The sequence below is a fragment of the Octopus bimaculoides genome, chromosome 22, assembly GCF_046866305.1.
Source record: "Octopus bimaculoides isolate indiv1 chromosome 22, ASM4686630v1, whole genome shotgun sequence".
In the NCBI taxonomy this organism is placed as follows: domain Eukaryota; kingdom Metazoa; phylum Mollusca; class Cephalopoda; order Octopoda; family Octopodidae; genus Octopus; species Octopus bimaculoides.
The window spans coordinates 9,110,451-9,129,256 of record NC_142949.1 but is presented as its reverse complement, the minus strand read 5'-3'; the positions used below and the strand labels follow the sequence as shown (position 1 = coordinate 9,129,256).

Here is an 18,806-nt window from a genome sequence, read left to right as displayed (position 1 = left end):
GTGAGTGAGTGTTTATATATATATATTTGTGAGTGAGTGAGTGTTTATATATATATATTTGTGAGTGAGTGAGTAAGTGAGTGAGTGAGTGAGTGAGTATATATATATATTTTTATGAATGAGTGTGTGTATGTATATTTGTGTTAGTGAGAGTGTGTATATATATATTTGTGAGTGAGTGTGTGCATGTATATTTGTGTTAGTGAGATTGTGTTATATATATATATATATATAGTGTGTATGGCAGACTGACACTGAGTAAGTATGCATAATGTCTATGTATGTATGTACACACGTCTTATATATCCAGGTGAATGAACGAAGCCATGAGATATGCAACCTTGATACCTGAATATACGAACACAATCAAGTCAGCTGTTATGTGTGTCACTGTTCTTTGTGCAAGTAAAAACTAACAACAACAACAACAACAACACAAACCTTGTTGTGAAATAATTGACATAAATTCTATATCGACTGGTACGTCTGAACTGAACTAAAACACGCCCTCATTCAATATTCTTTACTCAACCATTAATATCCACCCACTTCTACAACAAGAAAACAAAAGTGGGGGGGGGGGGGGAAACACCAGCAATAGCACAAGAGTTAAGCTCTTAAATTTTTACAACATAATAAAAATGGATAAGAGTAAATAAAAAAAATAACACATATACACTAAAAATGAGACCTAAAATAATACTTTAGTTATATGCAAAGTTCTAAGCAAAATCGTGGCTCTGTAGTTTAGAAGTTTGTTTTGTAATGATATTGTTTCCGGTTCTAGTCTCCCTGCAGAACACTGGGCAAGTGTTTATTAAAATAGTTATAGACTAAGAAATTCTTTCTAAGAGGATTTTGGTAGACAGAAACTGTATGGAAGCCCAACATATATATGTGCATGCATACACGTGTGTGTATACTTGAGTGCGTGTGTATATGCACATATGCATGCATCTGTGTGTGCCTGTGTGCATACACGTGTGTGTGTGTGTGTATACTTGCGTGCATGCATGTATGCACATATGCATGCATCTGTGTGTGCCTGTGTGCATCTTTGTGCTTGTGCCTAAACTTGTGCTTGCATCTCCGCATTTGCGCATGCACCTGCACATCCCTGTGTGCGCTCATTATTCTCAAACAAAATTATAATAAAAAAACATAGAAAAGGAAAAAAAAAATTTGAAAATACCTTGTTAACCAATGGAATGACATCTTATTTATAAAGGAACTTGTATCTTCAGGACAGGGGTTCTAAAAGAAAAAAAAGAGAAATTAAAGGAATAATAATAATTTTGGCATAAGGACAGCAATTTGGGAGGAGTTGGGGTAAGTTGATTACATAGATCCCAGTGTTAAACTGGGGCTTATTTTATCAACCATCAAAGAGATGAAAGGCAAAGTTGATTTAAGGAGAATTTGAACTCAGAATGTAAATGTGGACGAAATGCTGCTCGCCATTTTGTTCGACATGCCCACAATTCTGCCAGCTCCCCACCTTAATAATAATTCTTTCTAGCATAGGTATAAGGACTGAAATTTTGTAGGGATTGGTGCTCAACCGGTACTTATTTTAACCCTGGAAGAATGAAAGGTAGAACTGACCTCACTCGCATTTGGTAAGGATAATTTCAATTTTGGCACAAGGCCAGCAAGTTTTTAGAGGGATAAAAGCCAATTACTTTGACCCCAGTACTTGGCAAGTATGTTTTGGTTTAACACGCCCAAAAGGATGGAAGAAATGCCACTAAGCATTTCGTCCAATATGTTGAGGATTCTACCAGCTCACTGCCTCCAACAGGTATTAGATGAGGAAAGCTGTGAAAACAAGTGATTAGGGGTCACTGATAAAGAAAGTAAGTTTAATCAAAGAGAGTTTTGGAAAGGTTACAGTGACATGTTGATGGTTCTGCTTGTTCACCACCTTTTAAAATTCATGATTTCTGTTTTAGTCATAAGGCCATCAATTTTGAAGGGAGAGATTTAGTCTATACTTTTGATACCAGTGAAGGTGCATGGCTCAATGGTTAGAGCTTCAAGTGCACAATCAGCAATTTCAAGGCATGGGAATATGATTACATTGACCTCAGTGTTTGACTGGTACTTACTTTATTGACCCCTAAAAAAATTAAAAGCAAAGACAACTTCGGCAGAACTTCAACTCAGAATGTAAAGACAGACGAAATGCCGCTAAGCATTTTGCCTGGCGTGCTAACGATTCTGCCAGCTCACCGCCTTAATAATAATAATAATAATAATAATAATAATCTTTTCTGCTCTAGGCACAAGGCCCGAAATTTTTAGGGAGGGGGCTAGTTGATTAAATCGACCCCAGTATACAACTGGTACTTAAATTATTGACTCTGAAAAGATGAAAGGCAAAGTCAATCTTGACGGAATTTCAACTCAGAATGTGAAAACAGACGAAATACCGCTAAGCATTTCGCCTGGCGTGCTAGCGATTCTGCCAGCTCACCGCCTTAATAATAATAATAATAATAATCCTTTCTATTAAAGGCTCAAGGCCTGAAATTTTGAGGGGGAAGGGATTAGTTGATTACACTGACCCCGGTGTTCAACTGGTACTTAATTCATTGACCCCCCAAAAAGATGAAAGGCGAAGTCGATCTTGGTGGAATTTGAACTGAGAACATGAAGATGAATGAAATGCCACTAAACATTCCACCTGGTATGGTAATGATTCTATCAGCTTGCTGCCTTTTAATTAGAAATAATAGTAATAATGGTAACAGTGGCAAAATATCAAAGAATATTACTTGAGGAGTTTACTTACAGCAGAAAGATCTTCATTGGAATGTAATTCATAGTAACCTCGGCTATCGTATGAAAACTTTTCAGCAAAGCAAAACAAAATCAATTCCAATGCTGTCAGTCCAAAAGTGAGGCACATCATGATAAACCTAAATAAATTTGTGTTGTAATCCTGAAATATATAAAAATGGAACTGGATTATAATGGATTACAATAATTCTGGAATAAAGGAGAGGAGTTATAGAAAGAGCTTGAGGGCTGAATGAGCCATAGCACTGGAACAGACAGGTAAGTAAATCAAAGACACAGAATTCTAAAATAGAAGGAAGGATATGAAAATCAGGACTTTGGGACAGAAGGGAAAGGTTCAAAAATATGAAACAAGATATTTCTTCAGTGCTGAACCACATGTTTACAGGTTCAGTCTCACTGTGTGGCACTCTGGACAAGTGTCTTCTAAACTTTTATAGCCCAGGGTTGACCAAATCCTCACGAGTGGATATGGTAGACGGAAATTCAAAGAAGCTCATTGTGTGTGTGTGCACATGCATTTTAATGTTTGTTTTTATGTTAAGTTAAAAATCACAGTATCATGGTATTGACCAGACAGTTGGATGTTGTACATCACTAGTCACAATGCACTTTGCATTGTTTTAGCCTTCAAATGATGCCACCATACTGGTTAGGCATGCCGGCCAACACTTCCCTTGATTGGAAGACTATTTTGTCACAGTGTTACTTATTCACAGCTGAGTAGACTAGAGAAATGTGAAATACAGTCTTTTGCTCAAGAACACAATGCATCACCTAGTCTGGGAATTGAACCCATGATCTACCAATCACAGGTGCAATACCCTAACCATTTGGCCAATTTAACAAACTTAAGAATAATACATTTTTTTGTAGAGAAAATGTTTATTAAACTTTAAGAAAAGGAACGAAAGTGACTTCAAAGTTTTGGTCCACTAGCCTTCATTAGACTGCGCTGGGCATTTCTTTTGGCTTTACATAGTCTTTAATAAGTTGTTTTTCGAGGGTACGTGGAGCTATGTGTGTGTGTGTGTCTTTGTCCTGATAACATGTGATGTCTGTAAGTGAGTGTTACCATCAGAGAAGCAGTTTCATTCCGTTTCAGTCTTCTATAAAAACATGTTGCAGGCGTGGCTGTATGGTAAGCACATTGCTTAACCATATGGTTCTGAGTTCAGTCCCACTACATGGTATCTTGGGCAAGTGTCATCTACTACAGTCTCAGGTTGACCACAGCATTGTGAGTGGATTTGATAGATGGAAACTGAAAGAAGCTTGTCGCATATGTATGTATGTGTGTGTGTGATAAGAAGTTTGCTTCCCAGCCACATGATTCCAGGTTCAGTCCCATCCAAAGCCTGGTGAGTAAATCTGGTAAATGGAAACTGAAAGAAGCCCATCGCATTTGTGTGTGTGTCACTCGCCACCTCTTGACAACTGGCATTTACATTCCTATAAATTGGTTGGCCTGAGGCTATTAGAAGAAACTTGCCCAAGATGCCATACAGTGGCACAGAACCTAGAACTATGTGGTTGGGAAGCAAACTTCTTACCACATGGCCATACCTTCATGAAAAAGATTCTATGAGCAGTAAATGCTTTAGAACACCTAAACTGTTGCAAAATGAGCAGAGATGAATTCTACAGTAAAGGTTAATTGTGAAAAGCAAATAAAAGTACTGAGATTGTGGTTCTAAATGCCAAATAAGAATAGCTTCTTTAAAACGTACACCTTTTTGCAGGTTTCAGTCATTGGACTGCAGCCTTGCTGGGGCACAGCCAAACTATTCATCTCAACAGTGCTCAAGAATATCTGAGTTGTGCAGTATTGAAGATTAGACTGAAGTTCCATCAGGTAAATCGGAGCATGCTCAGGCAAACTATTACACCAGGTATCATGGTCCAACAAAGTGTTGATGGGAGGGGATTGTCAGCAGAGTAACATCTCATGTCTGCTGATCGATGAAGGTTTTTGCAAATAGCTGATGCAGGTGAAATAAACATCAGAGATGTTTTGATCCACAGAGAAACCGTAGGAGCTTTTCAGAGATTTTCCAAGTTCTACTGAAGCCATTGCAATGCTGCAAAATGTCTCGTATCGTCAGCAGGTATTTCAGGGTCAAAAGCATTTTTCTCCTTGGTATGTATACTTTACCTAAGTGGGGTAGTGAGGACTGAGCTACCTTTCACACCAATGAAAGGGTTCCACTTGTTGTCTCCTATCAAGCATAGCCATCTTGAGCTAATTTCAGCAGCCATGCCTAGTTCCAAGCTGCTTTTCTTTAGTTATTTCTGTGTGTGTGTGTATGTGTATGTGTGTGTGTGTGTGTGCGTGCGTGCGTGCGTACGTGGAATAATCAGAGATGCTTTGCTCCTCGCAGAAATTGCAGGAGTTACTCAGAAGTTTTGCAAGATCTCAATCCATTGTAATGCTGGGAAGCCTTCCATATCGTCAACAGGTGTCTCAGCGTCACAAACGTTTCGCACCTTGGTTCTGCACTCTTCACCTGAATGGGGCAGCAAGAATCAAGCTATTCTTCTCCTATAGAAGGGCTCCATTTGTGGTCTCATCAACCACAGCCACCTTCAGCTCTCCTACACATTTCCTTGATGGATTTCTTCAGTTACCAATGTTACTAACAAGTTCTAGCCTACCTCTACAGCAATGTCCTGTAAACTGCTTGAATTTCTGTCTAATGACACCAGTGATTTCAAGAGGACTATTGGTATACAGTCTTTGGTTGGTTTGATGCTTTTATCACGAGATATTCAAAACAACCCAGGTTTAAGCATCATTAAGCCTTGCTTCCAAATGTTTACTCTTTTACTTGTTTCAGTCATTTGACTGTGGTCATACTGGAGCACCACCTTTAGTCGAGCTAATCAACCCCAGGACTTATTCTATGGAAGCCTAGTACTTATTCTATCGGTCTCTTTTACCGAACCGCTAAGTTACGGGGATGTAAACACAACACCATCAGTTGTCAAGCAATGTTGGGGGGACAAACAGACACAAACATATACACACACACACATATATACATATATACGATGGGCTTCTTTCAGTTTCTGTCTACCAAATCCACTCACAAGGCTTTGGTTGGCCCGAGGCTATAGTAGAAGACACTTGCCCAAGATGCCATGCAGTGGGACTGAACCCGGAACCATGTGGTTTGTAAGCAAGCTACTTATCACACAGCCACTCCTATGCCTATGGTGAATCTTCAAACATCAAGTTCATACAATACCGATAATTCCAAAGTGGCACAAAAGCTGCTCCAAAGATCATCTAGCATATACAAGCACACACACACACACACACACACACACACACAAACTTCTGCACATGCATCAACAGATGGTACAATGAGACCCAGCAGTAAAAAATATATCAATCTAAACATTTCACTTACCTTCAGAATAATTTGGCTATAAAATGGAATGATTTGACAAAGGAGAGACAACAACCAAAAGATGAATTGTACACCAGATGTTAAAAAACCAGATTTCTTCTCTATCCACACCAGAACCAGTGACAAAATCTATAAAACAAGAATAAATTTTATCGAATTATAATCAAAATAAATAGCACATGAAATTCAATGAAGGTAAAAGTTGCAATATGCCTGAACCCCTAATATTTACATTATTAGCAAATCTGAGGGTGGTGCTAACAATATACTGGTGCAACATTCTGGAACTTTTGGCTTTGAAGCCATTTCATATTTCTGAATTTTCCTCACCAGAATATGCCTGGATTAGATTACTCATAATGCAAAGCTAAAGTGCTTGAATTTAACCTTAAGCACACTGCATTTTCTCTAGAATTGTCTCCCCTGCTACCACCCTGTTACTACAGGGGAGAAAACTCATATGGTGACATGATGCACCTACAGTGTGCTAAAGATTAAAAGATGACCTTAAGGTCAGTGAAGAATGAAAATGAAAAAGTTTGTAATGCACAAATGCACAATACTTACAAATGTTGCTATTCTTAGTCCATATCCGATCAGTAAGGCTTTTATATCCAAGAGGGTTTCCATTTGGTCATTGTCAAGTACAGTACTCATATTGACTATATCGAAGGTGATTAGAAAAACTAGGAATGTCTGTAAATAAAAAGGAGAACATAAAAAAAAAAACGGTAGATGAATTATGCTGATGTGGTCTGGTCTGTGGTGATGACCAGTTGATGAATGAAAATATATTTCTTGGGATGTATGAAGAAGTAATTGAACAACACTCAAACATTTAACAGATTTTCAAATCACACAAAGACAAACTGTGTTGGTCTTTTACAGATGGCAGTGGCAATAATTACATAATAGGAGTTTATGGTCAGTTGTTGATATGGCAACATGTAGCATGCTGAATATTGTTGTTGTTGGCCCTCCGTCGCTTACAACGTCGAGGGTTCCAGTTGATCCGATCAACGGAACAGCCTGCTCGTGAAATTAACGTGCAAGTGGCTGAGCACTCCACAGACACGTGTACCCTTAACGTAGTTCTCGGGGATATTCAGCATGACACAGTGTGACAAGGCTGACCCTTTGAATTACAGGCACAACAGAAACAGGAAGTAAGAGTGAGAGAAAGTTGTGGTGAAAGAGTACAGCAGGGTTCGCCACCATCTCCTGCCGGAGCATCGTGGAGCTTTAGGTGTTTTCGCTCAATAAACACTCGCAACGCCCGGTCTGGGAATCGAAACCGCGATCCTATGACCGCGAGTCCACTACCCTAACCACTGGGCCATTGTGCCTCCACTAGCATGCTGAATATGACTGGAAACAATTGTGCTACATTCGTGGTGACAGAGGATCCTGTCATCTGTCTTAGCTGCCTTCCTGGGTTGTCTGGTTGGTAAAAATGCATACCGTCTGGTGTGGCAAGAATGGAGACACTCATTGCTCAGCTTCCTCAATATTCTGAAATTAATTACCACCAAAAGCAGAAGATTCTCAAAGACTGAATCACACAATGGTTTGATGCCAATTGGCTGCTTGATAGACCAATCACATGAAACTAGTGTGGTTTAGGAGTGATGTCCGACCGGTTACCTAACAGTTCAGTTTTGAATCACCACTACAATACTTTCATCACATTTTTTATAATACATTAATCAGACTGAAATTTCTCCACATCATTAGAGGAAATTTAATATATCAAAGTTTAACATCTATTTTTCCATGCCAGTTTCTGAGTAAGGTAATATTTCCTTGTGGCCAGACACATTTTTTCACAGATTAGAAATGGAAAAATAAAAACTTGACCCCTACCCCCAAATGCTTGTATAACAGCAATGCCCGTTTACAATCATGTGTACACACAAGGGTACACACAAATATACAGCTTTCAGTTTCTGTCTATCAGATCCACTTACAAAGCTTTGGTTGGCTCAAAGCTATAGGAGAAGACACTTGCTCAAGGTGTCATGCGATGAGACTGAACTCAAGACCACATGGTTGGGAAGTATGCTACACAGCTACACCTACAAGCCATGCCTGCACCTATAATAATAATAATAATAATCATCATCATCATCGTTTAACATCCGCTTTCCATGCTTGCATGGGTTGGACGATTTAACTGAGGAGTGGCGAACCAGATGGCTTGCCCAAGGTGTCATGCACTGGGCCTGAACTGAAAACCATGCAGTAGAGAAGTGAACTTTGAAAAAAAAAAAAAAAATCTGATATTTATCTTTTGTTTCTGTCATTGGACTGCGGCCATGCTGGAGCACTATGTTGAACTTTTTAGACCAGTACTGTTTTCTTTTTAAGCTTGTTACTAATTTTATAGGGCTCTTTACTGAACTGCTAAGTTATGAATATGTAAACACACCAACACCGGTTGTCAAGCAGTGGTGGGGAGAAACACAGACACTAAGATCCCCACCCACCACACACGAGCATTGGGCCTCATGGAGTCCTTAGGCAATATGCCATGCTTGAGTAGAAGACCCATGAAACTAAGTGAAATTGTAGTCGTAGCAGATACTGGTGTCACACAAGTGGCACCTGTGCCAGTGGAATGTAAAGGCACCTGTTACACTCTCGGAGTGGTTGGCATTAGGAAGGGCATCCAGCCATAGAAAACCACGCCAAACCAGACTGGAGTCTGGTGCAGCCTTCCAGCTTACCAGCCCTGGTCAAACTGTCCCAACCCATACCAGCATGGACAATGGACGTTAAATGACACACACACACACACACTATATATATATATATATATATATATATGATGGGCTTTCAGTTTCTGTCTACCAAATCCACTCATGAGGCTTTGGTTGGCCCAGGGTTGTAGTAGAAGACACTTGCACAAGGTGCCAAACAGTGAGACTGAACCCAGAACCATGTGTTTGGGAAGTAAGGTCCTTACCACACAGCCAAGCCTAGTAGTTATTTTTAAAGCCTGGTCCTTATTCTGTCAGTCTCTTTTACTGAACTGCTAAGCTACATGGAAATAAACAAACACTGGTTGTGTGTGTGTGTGTGTAAAATGATGAACTTCTGCAGCTTCCATCTACCAAATTCACTCGCAAAGCATTGGAAATTATGAACACACTAAATGTCGAGATATGAGGTACAAGCAATTCCAACGACCCAGTTTTCAGTAATGTGACAATTATAACACTTTAAAAAAGTTATATTGTTATTACCAAAGTCACTTTTTATCCACCATTTCTACAAAAGTAGCTCATTTGTTTAACTATTTTTAGAAATAGTTTGCTTGCGTTCTGTCTGTTCATCCATAACAGAATCAGTCGAACAAATACATATTTTTGAAGCATTGTTCTACAGCCGGATGCCATTCCTGTTACTAGCCTTTATTCAAGTAAGTGATTGTTTATTTGTCTTGTTTTTATTCCATGCATCCTCGTCAGTAATGTTATATAAGTGGAATCATGGCCACATGGTTGAGAAGCTCACTTTAAAGTCATTGAATTCTGGGTTTCAATTCCAATTCACAGCACCTCGGACAAATGATGTCCACTGTCACCTCCAGGCTGACCAATGCTTTGTGAGCAAATTTGGTAGATGGAAACTGTATGGAAGCCCATAGTGTGTGCATGTGTATGTATGTGTGTGTGTGTATATATACAGGGTTATTCAAACTGAATGAACCGATTTCATTACGCAATATTTTAATAAGGAAAAACAATAGAAAACTCCAGCTAAGTCCCAAGTATTTACTCACAAGCTTCTTTTATTTCCTGTCTTACAAGTGTTCAATATGGCTACCAGCTGCAGCATGGGCAACATCAATGTGACAAGAGAATTCCTCCCAGACACGTATCCGCATATCACGATCCACCGAGCTGATCGTTGTTGTGTGATTTTTTTTTATTGTGGGGATATGTAAAATATCGCATTTATGTTCCACCACTGTCCACTAACCTTAAACATCAAATAACAACATGTACGTATATATATATATATATATATATATATATATATATATACACATAGTATATGTATGTGTGTTTGACCAAACCCTTTAAGGTGGTGCCCCAGCATGGCCACAGTCCAATGACTGAAACCAGTAGATAAAAGGCTCTACTACAGCCCTGGGCTGGTCAAATTCTCGTGAGTAGGTTTGGCAGATGGAAACTGAAAGAGGTCTATCATGTGTGAGTGAGTGAGTGAGTGAGTGAGTGAGTGAGTGAGTGAGTGAGTGAGTGTGCGTGTGAGTGAGTGTGCGCGTTTATCCCCTCCACTTTTAGTCCTTGTGCATCCCTCAACCTCACTGATATTCCCTATGTCACTAGTGCAATCAGGCAAGCATTACCATGAAATTTGAAGTCTCCAGACTTAAAATGCACCAAAACTGTGCTGCAGTCTGATCCTCATGGCTGATGAGAGGACTCCCATGTTTATTTGCCATTTCACCTTCTGCATTAATTGTTTCCAGGCCCCATTTTGAGTATTTCATATGGTGGTGGTCATGAGGAAGAAAGGGTAGGTTATAATTTTCTTCTTAGGGTTTTATGAAAACTAATTTAGTCACAAACGCTGTCATTTGATTTGGATATTAACCTTTCTGATACCATGTTTCTGTTGGTATACATTGCTTTTATTTTAATTAATTATAAAAATAATAATTTAGTAAATCACACATCAAGTTGGTGATTGGAACTTAATTTAACCCTTCTGTTATCATGTTGCAACTGAAATACCGCCTTTGATTAAATTATGAAAATAAGAAAATATTTAGTAAAACAACTTTGCTATTATTAAGCTAATGTTTGGAACACAAATGGTTGGAACACAAGATACAATTTTGATGGGAGATTTTAATTTAATCACTTTAACCCTTTAGCATTTAAACCGGCCATATCTGGCCCAAATATTCTATTTGTTTTATGCCTGAACAAGTCAGTTTTGTCCTCTCACACCTACCCTACAATGTCATTCTGAAAATATACAATCACATCATTGAGATTTCAAGGATGTAAGATGATTAATTAAAAACAATGTGAATAAATAAGTACTACATTTGACAGAATAATCTGACTACTAAAGGGTTAAAACAAAGTTTCTATCATAAGGTCAGTCACAGAATAGTTGTTACCAAAAACGTTTTTAACATTAAAATGAAATGAAAAACAGCAATATCTTGGATTGCTAATTGTAAAAACCATTAAATCTGGCAGACATTATGTTTCTTGATCCTAGCTTTACACTGAATGGTGGGGGGGGGGGGCCCTTCCATGTACTGTGTAACTCTTGTTAACATTTTTACTGAAATATGTTGCTTTTGTTTCAGTTAAGCTTGAAAATAAAAATATCAAGTTGATGTTTGGAACATGCATTAACATAGAATTTTGATGGAAGGTTATAATTTCAGTCACCTTAAAACAGGAAGCTTTTTTTAACAAAGACCCAAGGCTGGTTTCAAGCGGGTTGGTACCAAAAGGTTAACAGGTAATGAGAATGCCAATGAAGACATACGTAAATATCTTTACTAGAACCAACTTAATTCTGAATAGAAGGAAATATAAAAATATATAAAACAAAAATAACCAAAAATGTGTAGGGATTCGAATGCCAACTGAGAAATATTCAATTTGGGAGGAGTGAGCACCACAGTTTCACATGATTGACCTATAAATTAACCAATTAGTGTAAAGCTGTGGCAGGATATGGTTTCTCAGATCATCTAAAATTAGCTCCCCATTTTGCGTTACAAAAAGAGTTTGGAGCCTAACTCATTAGGGCACTCACAGAAGGCAGACTGCAAAGGCAGACAGACCATGGGCACTCAGTCAAATCGACAGTGGGCAAGACATGACTGTGGACATTCACACATGTGCCACAGTTAGCCTTCAACAAGACACACCATGGCTCTCTCCTCTGCATCAGCAAACAAACAATTTCTCTTGAATAAATATGTTAGAAGTTAAGTTTATGAGTCGCTTCACTTAGACACAGAGCCATTTAAACCATACAATGAGTGTCTTCAACAATACAACACCAAGAAGCAACCAGCATGACATTGGTGACGAAACATTCTCGTGACAAAAGAAATTCCTTACCATTTTGGCTATATTCAAGAATGTATATGGAATTGAACTGCTGCTGGATTTGTAAATGTAAAACAGATATAACGGTAAGCACAGCCAGAGCCAGAAGCATGGTATCCACATAAGTATGGTATTCTGGAAGCACTGGGTAAACTGTGGCCATGATGCAGTTCCCCATGTCAAAGAAGTGTTCTGCAAAAAAAAAAAAAAACAAAAAAAAAAATCAAAATAAGGTCGTTTGGTTGGTTTAGCAACATTATTGAATGATTGAATTAGAAATATTTATTTTACATTTAAGGACTTCAATAGTAAGAGCAAACTTATTTTAGTTCATTATAAGAGAGAGACGAGGGAGAGAGACGAGGGAGGGAGAGAGAGAGAGAGAGACGAGGGAGGGAGAGAGAGAGAGACGAGGGAGGGAGAGAGAGAGAGAGAGACGAGGGAGGGAGAGAGAGAGACGAGGGAGGGAGAGAGAGAGACGAGGGAGGGAGAGAGAGAGAGACGAGGGAGGGAGAGAGAGAGAGAGACGAGGGAGGGAGAGAGAGAGAGAGACGAGGGAGGGAGAGAGAGAGAGACGAGGGAGGGAGAGAGAGAGAGACGAGGGAGGGAGAGAGAGAGAGACGAGGGAGGGAGAGAGAGAGAGAGACGAGGGAGGGAGAGAGAGAGAGAGACGAGGGAGGGAGAGAGAGAGACGAGGGAGGGAGAGAGAGAGAGACGAGGGAGGGAGAGAGAGAGAGACGAGGGAGGGAGAGAGAGAGAGAGAGACGAGGGAGGGAGAGAGAGAGAGACGAGGGAGGGAGAGAGAGAGAGAGAGAGAGACGAGGGAGGGAGAGAGAGAGAGAGACGAGGGAGGGAGAGAGAGACGAGGGAGGGAGAGAGAGACGAGGGAGGGAGAGAGAGAGAGAGACGAGGGAGGGAGAGAGAGAGAGAGAGAGACGAGGGAGGGAGGGAGAGAGAGAGAGACGAGGGAGGGAGGGAGAGAGAGAGAGACGAGGGAGGGAGGGAGAGAGAGAGAGACGAGGGAGGGAGAGAGAGAGAGACGAGGGAGGGAGAGAGAGAGAGACGAGGGAGGGAGAGAGAGACGAGGGAGGGAGAGAGAGAGAGAGACGAGGGAGGGAGAGAGAGAGAGACGAGGGAGGGAGAGAGAGAGAGACGAGGGAGGGAGAGAGAGAGAGACGAGGGAGGGAGAGAGAGAGACGAGGGAGGGAGGGAGAGAGAGAGAGACGAGGGAGGGAGAGAGAGAGAGACGAGGGAGGGAGAGAGAGAGACGAGGAGGGAGAGAGAGAGAGACAAGGGAGGGAGAGAGAGAGAGACAAGGGAGGGAGAGAGAGAGAGACAAGGGAGGGAGAGAGAGAGAGACAAGGGAGGGAGAGAGAGAGAGACAAGGGAGGGAGAGAGAGAGACAAGGGAGGGAGAGAGAGAGACAAGGGAGGGAGAGAGAGAGACAAGGGAGGGAGAGAGAGAGACAAGGGAGGGAGAGAGAGAGACGAGAGAGGGAGGGAGAGAGGGAGAGAGAGACGAGAGAGGGAGGGAGAGAGGGAGAGAGAGAGAGAGGGAGAGAGACGAGAGAGTGTTGAGAGAGAGAGAGAGAGAGAGTGTTGAGAGAGAAGGAGATGAGGGAGTAGAGAGAGAGAGATACGAGAGAGCTATAGTAAATGACACTTGTCGAAGGTGCTGCGCAATAGGATTGAACACAAAACCAAGTGGTTGCAATGTGAGCCTCTTAACCATACAGCCAGCGGCAGACTGGCCACGTTGCCAGCTTGCCCGATGGCAAGTGGGCCTCTGCGCCGTTAGAATCCATATATGGGGCCCCATGTTAGTATCTAAGGGGTCCATCCTCTCGCATTTATTATTTCAGCCTGGCTGTGTTTTTAGACAGTTGAAAAGAATACTTTTAATATAAAAAAAAAAAGAAAAGAAAAGAAATTAAATGATAGCATTGTAGTTGCGGGTGGGGCCCCTTAGTCTCCTGGCAACCAATATTTTAGACCCAGTCTGCCAATGCATTCAGCCATGTCTGCGCCTATAAAGCCAAGCATGCGCCTAAATATAAATTGAAAAAAAAAAAAAAAATTAATATAAGCGTGGCTGTGAAGTAAGACGTTTGCTTTGTAACCAAATGGTTCCAGATTCAGTCCCACTGCGTGACACCTTGGGCAAGAGTTTTCTACTATGGCCTCGAGACGACCAAAGCCTTATGAGTGGATATGGTAGATGGAAATTGAAAGAAACCTGCCGTGTATGTAAATATATATATGTGTATGAATGAATGTATGTATGTGTGTGTGTGTGTGTGTCCTACATTACCGCTTGACAACCGGTATTGGTTTGTTTACGTCCCAGTAACTTAGCGGTTCGGCAAACAAAACTGATAGAATAAATATCAGGCTGGGGGAAAAAAATTACTGGGGTCAATTCGTTCGACTCAAAATTCTTCTAGGCGGTCCCCCAGTATGGCCACAGTCTAACGACTGAAACAAGTGAAAGATACTATAATAAAGTTTTAGAACTATTGCGAATTAGGGTAAGCAGCCAGTCCCCTGGCGTCAAAATAGGTAACGGACCTGATCCAGGTAGGTTTTTTGAACTGAGAATTCTCTAGTAAATGTCCTTCCTAAAGTACCATTGGTTATATCGTACCCCAAATTCTGCCGAAGTTGACTTTGTCTTTCATCCTTTCGGGGGTCGATAAAATAAGTACCAGTTGAGTATTTGAGTCGATTTAATCGACTTGGTCCCTCCTCCGTAACTACTGGCCTTGTACCAGAGTTTGAAACCAATACTGTGTAACCTAATGCAACCAGTTACATGGTGGGGTCGCTCTTGTAACAGGCACCCCCTCTACGGTAGGGAGTGCAGTGAGAAGGTGTTAGGAAACCCAGCAGACAAAAATGTGGACCCGTCAAAAAAGGATATATGCTCATTATATAAATATATACGAGAGCCGCAGGCGGTTTTGCACACGGTCCATAGACATGCTAGAAATAGCAACTATATTTTCAAAATCAAACTTCATAGCTCTGAAAACGCAGTGAATAATGTCATTCTTGATTCCATGGAGAAAGATATGGTAGTCATGGCTGGAAAGCATTTGATCAGACAGGATCAAATTTCATTTAGGGTTACAAAAAAAAAAAAAGAAAAAAAAAAAGAAAAAAAAATTACGCGTGTGTAAATACACACGCACACTTTACAATATTCACGTCGAGTACGGAACTTCTAAGTGTTAGCTCGAACCACAAGAAATAGCAGTCAAATCTCCCTCAAATCATATTCCATTGAAAAAAAAAAAGTTGCAAAAGACTTCACTGCAGCCATAGATATCCAAAAAGTTGGTCATGTTCGAAATTACTTTCAATCGTGTCTTTTAGATCAGTGCTTACCAGGATCTAAGAACAAGTCAGGAGAGCACATAAACCTTCAAAACTTTAGGTTAGTACAGAAAGTTGGCAGGCATGGACAGGCGGATACAAGAATTTAGACACGTAAATGGAAGAGGCCGTATTAGAAGTACCATAAATATGCAGAATCAGTTTCTTTTTAAAATTAAAATTAAACTAACCTCATGTTAAAATAAAACCAGCTTCTAGATACAACGAAGAAATATAAATGATACATTTTATCCTCTCCAAACTAATTTCGATAACGCTCTTTTTTTTTTTTTTCAATTAGCTCGTCCAAATTACTTTTTGTATTCCCAAAAGACGAAGATTGTTATTTCATACCTGAGGTGCGTATTATTAGACACACGAAGGCGAGAAAGCCGAAACGGCATTAACACCTTTAACTTCTTCCTCGTAGAGTATTTTGTAACATGCTTAATTGTCAAAATATTCAGTAAGGTGGTGCAACATATAAAAACATCACATAACATTAACTCGTAACGCTAGAGTATAAAATTTTACCGACAAAAACACACGAAAAGATATTTAAAAAGACTTTCTACGCACTCAATTATATTATTAAGTTGGTTTTATAAAAAGAAATTGCTTTAAATAAATATTAATAGTCTATCGGCAATATTAACACGTTCTGACGTTTCATATAACGACGTATAACAACTGTGTGCGCGAGCAGTAATATGGCAATTAAACATGTTAGTAGTAGTAATATTATTAATAATTAGGGTACTTTACCCAGAAGACAGTATCGTTGCAAATTGTCGCAAGTGGTTCTGAGGTGGCCATCGTATAAAGCCGAAGACAAGACTGTCCTCCACTGAGGACCACTGATCTTAATATGTTTGTTGTTGCGCATAGTAAAGATGTACTTGATATGTCATTGGCCACGTGATGGAAACTCCGCGAAATTAACGAATCACTGCCGCGCTTGACAGTAAAGAAATAGTGTCCACCGCAATTAGGAGTTAAATGTTTACCGTCGCTGCTTTACTTAACAAGCAACACAAAAGAACCTCAGATACTATTGTCACAATCAACAATGTAAACACATCACGAGTCAGCAGTGGTATCGTTTCAACGAGGTTGTTTTGTTGTTCGACCAGGTAGAAATGAAACGACGGCCATACTGAAATAAGACGTGATGGTCACGTCTGTAACTTAACCTTGGTTGATATTATACACCACGCTGCAGCAACATACCCAGAGTACGACTTCGACTTCACACACCAAAACAATATCAGCGTGTACGGCACATTGAGAGCGCTTTTACGTTGTCGTTCGATTTGCTAGTAATAGCAATTGGTTCTTCCTAAAAGTCTTTCCTTGATGTCTTAAGGAAAAGTTGGGATGAAGGCTTTAGATAATGCAAACAGTAATCTTAGATCCGAAGAACTCAGTGGTCCATGCGTCAGTAATTCTTGAGGATGAAGCGTTCAGATCGAGTAGTATCCTTCGTCGGAGAGGTACAAATGGTATGGCCCGAAGCATTAGATTTTTTTCTCTCCATCTCTAAACCAGTTTATTACACTTTTGAATTGGATAACGTAAACCACACACACACATTCTCGACTGGAATATCTTTGGTCACAGGTTTGCCCGAAAGGAGCTGATTTGAGAAGAAACAAAACACTTTAATTACATACACCACAACGGCGAAAGTAAAGAATACATACACCCGGTATTTAGGGTTAGGGTTTTTGTTACGCCCGAAAGCGAGTGGTGTACGTATTCTTAACCTCCGTCCACTGCAGCAAGATACAAACTGCACAAAAAAAAAAAAAAAGCCGACGAAGTAGCCTTTAAGCCACTTGTTCTTAAGAGGGGTGGGGTCCGTATGACACGTGAGAGTGCACGCAAGCAAAATAGTAAATTGGGGATCTGCAATAGTATTTTAAGGGTTCGTGAAAAAAAGTTCTTTAAAGGTATACATAGTTTTAAACATTGAATGACTATGGGAGTCCATAAGTATAGAATAGTAATCAAAAGGGTTCACAAATAAAAGAGAGAAAGGTTGAGAACCACAGCTTTATTGATCGTTCGAAGCTGCTAGTAATAGCAGCCAAAATTTTCTCGAATCTCAGCCGACCATTTTATTAATTTATTCATTTTTTTTCGAATTTGATCTTAAGTTCTGCTCGATCAGGGCTGAACTGGGACAAGGCATCACCCAGCAACCAAACACTGTGACTCGCAGCTATATCGCTGCAGCATAGTGGGTCTGCTTAAAACAGAACCGATAATAACATTTCCACGAATTTCGCTGCACACGCGAACAGCAGTTATTACGAATTGCATTACAATGGCTCAGGATCAGAGTGGAGATGGAGGGGGCACAGGAGATGCAAGCGCATCCCCTAAGATTGCAATGAAAATGCTTTGAATATCCCCCTGCAAAACGAACGAGTGTAGAAAGGTTTTTGGACTGATATGAAGCATTACTTTTCCATTATTGGATTTATTTGATTTGATTGATGTACAAATAATGATAATAATAATCATAATTATTATTATTATACCTTAGACAGCGAGCTGGCAGAATCGTTACTGCACCGGACAAAATGCTTAGCTGCTTTTCGTCCGGCTTTACGTCCTGAGTTTAAATTCAGCCGAGATCAACTTTACCTTTCGTTCTTCCAGGATCGATAAAATAAGAAATGGTTGAGCACGGGGGGGGGGGGGGTCGATGTAATTGATTTACTCCCTCACCGGACATTACTGGCCTTGTGCTAAAATTTGAAACCAGTAATTATCATTATACTTATGTTTTAATATCAAGATTGAAAAAAAAAATCGACCTTGTTTGTGATAAATTTTGCACCTGAGTTTGCACCTGCTAAGCAGATTTCGTTCCCGCGCTTACATTACCTGCAACACATTGATATAAATCTCAATGCAGGCATGTTTTTAAAGTGAGCAAGATAACACGTAAATGTGCTGAGAATGTTCTCGAAAATAGCATCAACACAAGTGTTTACATACGATAGATTTTTCTTTTCTCTCGATAATTTAATCTTTTTTTCACTTCGAATGATTTTTGTTTCTTTTCTTCCTATCAAAACATGTTCATAAAACCGAAG

The 18,806-nt window shown here is 40.1% G+C and overlaps 1 protein-coding gene across 2 annotated transcripts in view; it reads right to left on the bottom strand.

Annotated features, from left to right (window-relative positions):
• LOC106876830 (multidrug resistance-associated protein 1-like) overlaps nt 1-16,600 on the bottom strand; it is a 58,169-nt gene extending 41,569 nt beyond the window's left edge. The window contains exons 1-6 of one of the 2 annotated variants that reach the window (XM_089339653.1): nt 16,054-16,600; nt 12,338-12,517; nt 6,783-6,911; nt 6,216-6,344; nt 2,795-2,944; nt 1,193-1,254 (exon numbers count right to left, since the gene is read on the bottom strand). In XM_089339653.1, coding sequence (XP_089195779.1) covers nt 1,193-1,254; nt 2,795-2,944; nt 6,216-6,344; nt 6,783-6,911; nt 12,338-12,448 — 581 coding nt within the window. In that variant the 5' untranslated portion in view covers nt 12,449-12,517; nt 16,054-16,600. The remainder of the gene's footprint in view (nt 1-1,192; nt 1,255-2,794; nt 2,945-6,215; nt 6,345-6,782; nt 6,912-12,337; nt 12,518-16,053) is intronic. The other variant, XM_089339652.1, reaches the window with a different exon arrangement.
• Nucleotides 16,601-18,806: the final 2,206 nt, after the last annotated feature.